Raw genomic sequence first — 5,782 nt, 5'->3', positions numbered from 1 at the left:
AATTGAAATAAAAAGGTCATTACAATTAGGCTTATGTTCCGCACTATTAGCAAAATATATTTTTGTTTATTTCGTGGTTTGAACATATTTATGAAGGAATTTATTTGCTTAAAATAAGTTTTTATAGATTATTTATAATATAAAATTATAGTAAAATATTAAAAAAGTGTTGCAATGAATAAATAAGCAAATTGAAATACAAAGGTCATTACAATTAAGCCTGTGTTCCTACTAAGAGCAAAATATATTTATATTTGTTTCTGTCATCTTTATTCAAGAATACTTTACTTTAAACAAAGTTTTTACATATTTAATTATTTCTATTAGGTTTAAATAATTATTTACCGTTATTAAGGTCAAATATAAATCCACATGACTTCATAAAAATCGGTTGGAAGAATTCAACACAATATAGAAGTGGCTACAATAAGCCTAGGTTGAATATTTTAAATCATATAAATTTCTCCCTTTCACAAAATCACCTTTTGAAAATTTATATTATTATTATTATTATTATTTGCTAAGCTACAACCCTAGCTGGAAAAGCAAAATGCTATAAGCCCAGGGGCCCCAACAGGGAAAATAGCCCAGTAAGGAAAGGAAAGAAGGAAAAATAAAATATTTTAAGAAGAGTAACATTAAAATAAATATTTCCTATATAAACTATGAAAACTTTAACAAAACAAGAGGAAGAGAAATTAAATAGAATAGTGTGCCTGATTGTACCCTCAAGCAAGAGAACTCTAACCCAAGACAGTGGAAGACCATGGTACAGAGGCTATGGCACTACCCAAGACTAGAGAACAATGGTTTGATTTTGGAGTGTCCTTCTCCTAGAGGAAAATGAAACCGATCCCATTTCACATGACTTTGAAATGGAAAAGACATATTGACGCTCCATAAATTCTGAGCAAAAGCCTCTAAAAGAATTTTGGCATTTTGGGAAACAGGACAAATGGACAATCCATCTCTCAATTTGAAATTACGAACTACAGTTTTAATAACGAAATATAAAAACATGGAAATTGAATAGAATACAGGTGTATCCAATTTAGCAGTGTGTCGAAGATAAAGTTTAGTTTAAGTTAAAAAAAAAATTGAAATAAAAATACTTTGTGGAAAAAGTATATAAATATATAAATGAAATTATGGACTATTCAGCACACACATATATACATATATACACAGCTAACATTTTCATTCTTTGAGCAATTTTAAGATTGTTAGATAGCAAGGCTGTAATATAAAAACTGTTTGATTAAATTCACAGTGGAAAATGTATATATATATATATATATATATATATATATATATATATATATATATATATATATATATATATATATATATATATATATATATATATATATATATATAATATATATATATATATATATATATATATATATATATATATATATATATATATATATATATATATATATATATATATATATATATATATAAAATTATGGACTTTTCAGCACACACATATATAACAGTTAGAAATTTCATTCTTTATACAATTTAAATATTGTTAGATAGCAAGATTGTAATATAAAAAACTATTTGATTAATTTCACAGTGGAAAATGTAATTATATAGATGAAATTGTGAATTTTTCCCAGCACATACACACATAGGCCTACCCAGATAAAATTATTTGTTTGTGCAATTTTAACATTAGTAGATAGCAATTTTATAATCTACAATATGAACAGTATAAAATGTCACAGAAATATAATGTTAATATTTTATTATATATTAAGATTCGGCTTAAAAATAACTCCATTACATTAATTAGGAAAATAACGATACTTCAAGATGAATTCTTTATTATCTTGTAATATAAAAAGTATTTAGTGATAAATACTTATATTCATATATGTCATATATTATACTCCTAATATCTGGATTCTCTCTATACCTCGGGATCAGAGACCCCAAAGGGGAATCAACTCAAATATATCTATCTTTTAGGATGAGTTGCAAAGTCAATCGAACCTCAGTTTCATGGGTCCGGGTTCGATTCCCCGGCTGACTTGAAGCTATTATCTTTGAATTGATTCCCCGTTAGGTCTCTGATCCCGAGGTGGAGAGAGGATCAAGATATTAAGAGGAGTACAATATATGGCTTATGAATATGAAAAATACGTCTAAATGTGCAAAATTATATATATATATATATATATAATATATATATATATATATATATATATATATATATATATATATATATATTGTATACATGATAATAACTATATATATATATATATATATATATATATATATATATATTATATATATAATATATATATATATATACTGTTATTGTCATGTATACAAACTTGTATAATATAGAATATGAAATACGAATATTTTATTCAAATTATTTGTGAAAAACTATGAACAATACCATAAAAAACACACGATTCGTGAAATTAAAGACCCCTAATATTAAATTGATTAAATTAGGCCTATGTCTAATCTCCATTGGATTAATACAGGACTTGGAACTGATTTTGATTAAATCAGGCCTATGTCTAATCTCCATTGGATTAATAAAGAATTTGAAATTGATTTAAATTCTTTTAGAATAAAGATAACTTTATATTTATAGGTAAAGTTAAATCAAATGTAACAAGATTTTCTTATTATCGATAAAGGAAATTTTATATAGAGGCCTACTTCAATCAAGTCACGAAAACCAGAAAAATCATCAGTTTTGCTGAAGTAACTTGCTTTTTTCCTTAGGTTTAGCTTTACCTAAGCTAGGACCAGGGACGGCTAGGCAATGGCCACCAATGAATAAGCAGGTAGATCTATATGTTACACAAATTCCCCATTCCAAGCTCACAAGGATGGTGAGGTTACAGACACTGCGAGAAACTGTCAAACGTGAGCAGGTCTCGAACTCCAATCCAACAGGTTGAGAGATAAGGAAGTATTCATTAAGACAAAACTTAGATATTTAAGAAAGTTTTTGATCGTTATGAAATAATGATAATTCTTTTCTTTCTCTCTCTTTCATATATCTCAGAGAGAGGCTAATTACTTTCTTCATATAATTTCTAATTAATTTAGAAAATTCCTTCTTACTTCAATTGGATTTTATGTACTCAGCTCTGCCTCTGGAAAAGTCAAGTCCTGGTAAGAACAGTATAAAGATTATTTTCTCTTTTTATATGACGAGAGAGAGAGAGAGAGAGAGAGAGAGAGAGAGAGGAGAGAGAGAGAGAGAGAGAGAGAGAGAGGATTTGTAAATTTCCTTACACGAAAGTAACCTTTTTGAAGGTTATATATATGTATATATATATATATATATATATATATATATATATATATATATATATATATATATATATAGCCTATATATAGTAAATATATATATATATATATATATATATATATATATATATATATATATATATATATATATATATATAGCCTATATACAGTAAATATTATATATATATATATATATATATATATATATATATATATATATATATATATATATATATATATATATATAGCATTTGTCTACGATATGTATATACTGTATATATATATAAATATATATATATATATATATATATATATATATATATATATATATATATATATATATAAATATATATATATATATATATATATATATATATATATATATATATATATATATATATATATATATATATAGGCTATTATATATATCGTAGACAAATGCTATATATATATATATATATATATATATATATATATATATATATATATATATACTGTATATAGGCTATATATATATATATATATATATATATATATATATATATATATATATATATATATATATATATATATATATATCGCAGACAAATGCAAAATATCATCAGATGATTGTCTGCTAAAAACAGCTTTTATTTCAATAGTAAAAGTCTAAAAAAAAAAAAATGGCCATACAAGCACACACAAGCTCAAGAGAGAAATATAATACAATATATAGGCTATATATAACCGTGTACGTTCATATATAAAGAAGATATATAAAGGTAATTTGAAAAAAAGTTATTAAACATATCATTATTCTAGAACCTTGAAGTAAACCCAATAGACAATATTAAAAATACCGAACGTGACTGGAAAAACTGCTCGACATATTTTGTCGATTTTTTTAGCCAGCAAAGCTTCTTTTTGCCATCTCAAGGGCAGAGAAGACAACTCAATATCACTGGCTGGATTTTTCAAATGGAGTCTGTGGACTTTTGATATATCCTTACACTCCACGGACTCACTGGGTTGAAGGACTTCTTTTAATACATTCTCTTCACTGTATGGAATAGGATGGATATCTAGATCCTTTCTATTTAAGTATTTTCTAGGTTGTAGGACGATAGCTTCTTCTTGGACGCCACTCGATGTAGGACTGTACACATTTGGTCTAGCTAGATCTCCAGCTGATTGCCTCCTTCGCGTGACGTTCGGACAGGATGTTTCGCCTTCATTTCCTTCGTAGAAAAGGTGGATGTCGTCTTGGTGCTGTTTCTCGTAATAATTATTATCCTTTGGAACGATTTTGTAAATTGATTCTTCGTTGTCCGGTGAAAAGTCCTGTGGATTGGGGTGGGATATTGTAGAGGCAAATTCGTGATATTTCTAATGGGTATTCTAGTAACTTAGATGTAAGAATAACACACACACACACACATATATATATATATATATATATATATATATATATATATATATATATATATATATATATATATATATGCATATATATAGATATGTATATGTATATATATACTATATATATATATATATATATATATATATATAATATATATATATATATATATATATATATATATATATACATATATGTATATATATATATATATATATAGATAGATAGATAGATATGTATATATATATATATATATATATATATATATATATATATATATATATATATATATATATATATATACTGTATATATATATATATATAATATATATATGTATATATATATATTATATATATATATATATATATATATATATATATATATATATATATATATATATATATATATATATATATATATATATATTTATGTAGATATGTATATATATATATATATATATATATATATATATATATATATACATATACATATATATATATTATATATATTTATGTAGATATATATATATATATATATATATATATATATATATATTTATATATATACACTGTAAAAAACGTAATTTTAATAAGAAATTCTCCGTAAAAATATACTGTTCTCAGCCGCATTTCAGTAAAATACAGGCGACCGTAATTTTTACCCAACTTTGTTATTATCTTTTACAAGTTGGTGACCGTAATATCACTCCTTTAATCTAAGTCAATATATCCGGTTTTAAAACGGTAAATGCCTGGCAACATTTATTCCAGAATTTTTACCGGTTTTTACGGCAGATTTTAACAGTGTACAATACTAAAAAAACAGGGTTTTTGCATATACAATATTTAAACACATTACGCACTTATTATTATTATTATCATCATTATTATTACTAGCTAAGCTACAAGCCTAGTTGGAAAAGCAGGATGCTATAAGGCCAAGGGCTCCAACAAGGAAAAAAAAGCACCAGTGAGAAAAGGAAATAAGGAAATAAATAAACGATATAAGAAGCAATGAACAATCAAAATAAAATATTTAAAAAAAAAACATTAACAACATTTAAACTGATACTTCATATATAAACTATAAAATCACTT

General features: G+C 24.2%; 1 protein-coding gene across 1 annotated transcript in view; it reads right to left on the bottom strand.

Moving 5' to 3' along the window:
• Window positions 1-3,959: 3,959 nt before the first annotated feature.
• LOC137622879 (glycine receptor subunit alpha-4-like) overlaps window positions 3,960-5,782 on the bottom strand; it is a 42,121-nt gene continuing 40,298 nt past the window's right edge. The window contains exon 9 of the mRNA XM_068353449.1: window positions 3,960-4,608. Coding sequence (XP_068209550.1) covers window positions 4,081-4,608 — 528 coding nt within the window. The 3' untranslated portion in view covers window positions 3,960-4,080. The remainder of the gene's footprint in view (window positions 4,609-5,782) is intronic.

This window comes from Palaemon carinicauda, chromosome 2, assembly GCF_036898095.1.
Source record: "Palaemon carinicauda isolate YSFRI2023 chromosome 2, ASM3689809v2, whole genome shotgun sequence".
Lineage (NCBI taxonomy): Eukaryota > Metazoa > Arthropoda > Malacostraca > Decapoda > Palaemonidae > Palaemon > Palaemon carinicauda.
Note: the sequence above shows the minus strand (reverse complement) of the source record. Positions and strands in the feature narration are given on the sequence as shown.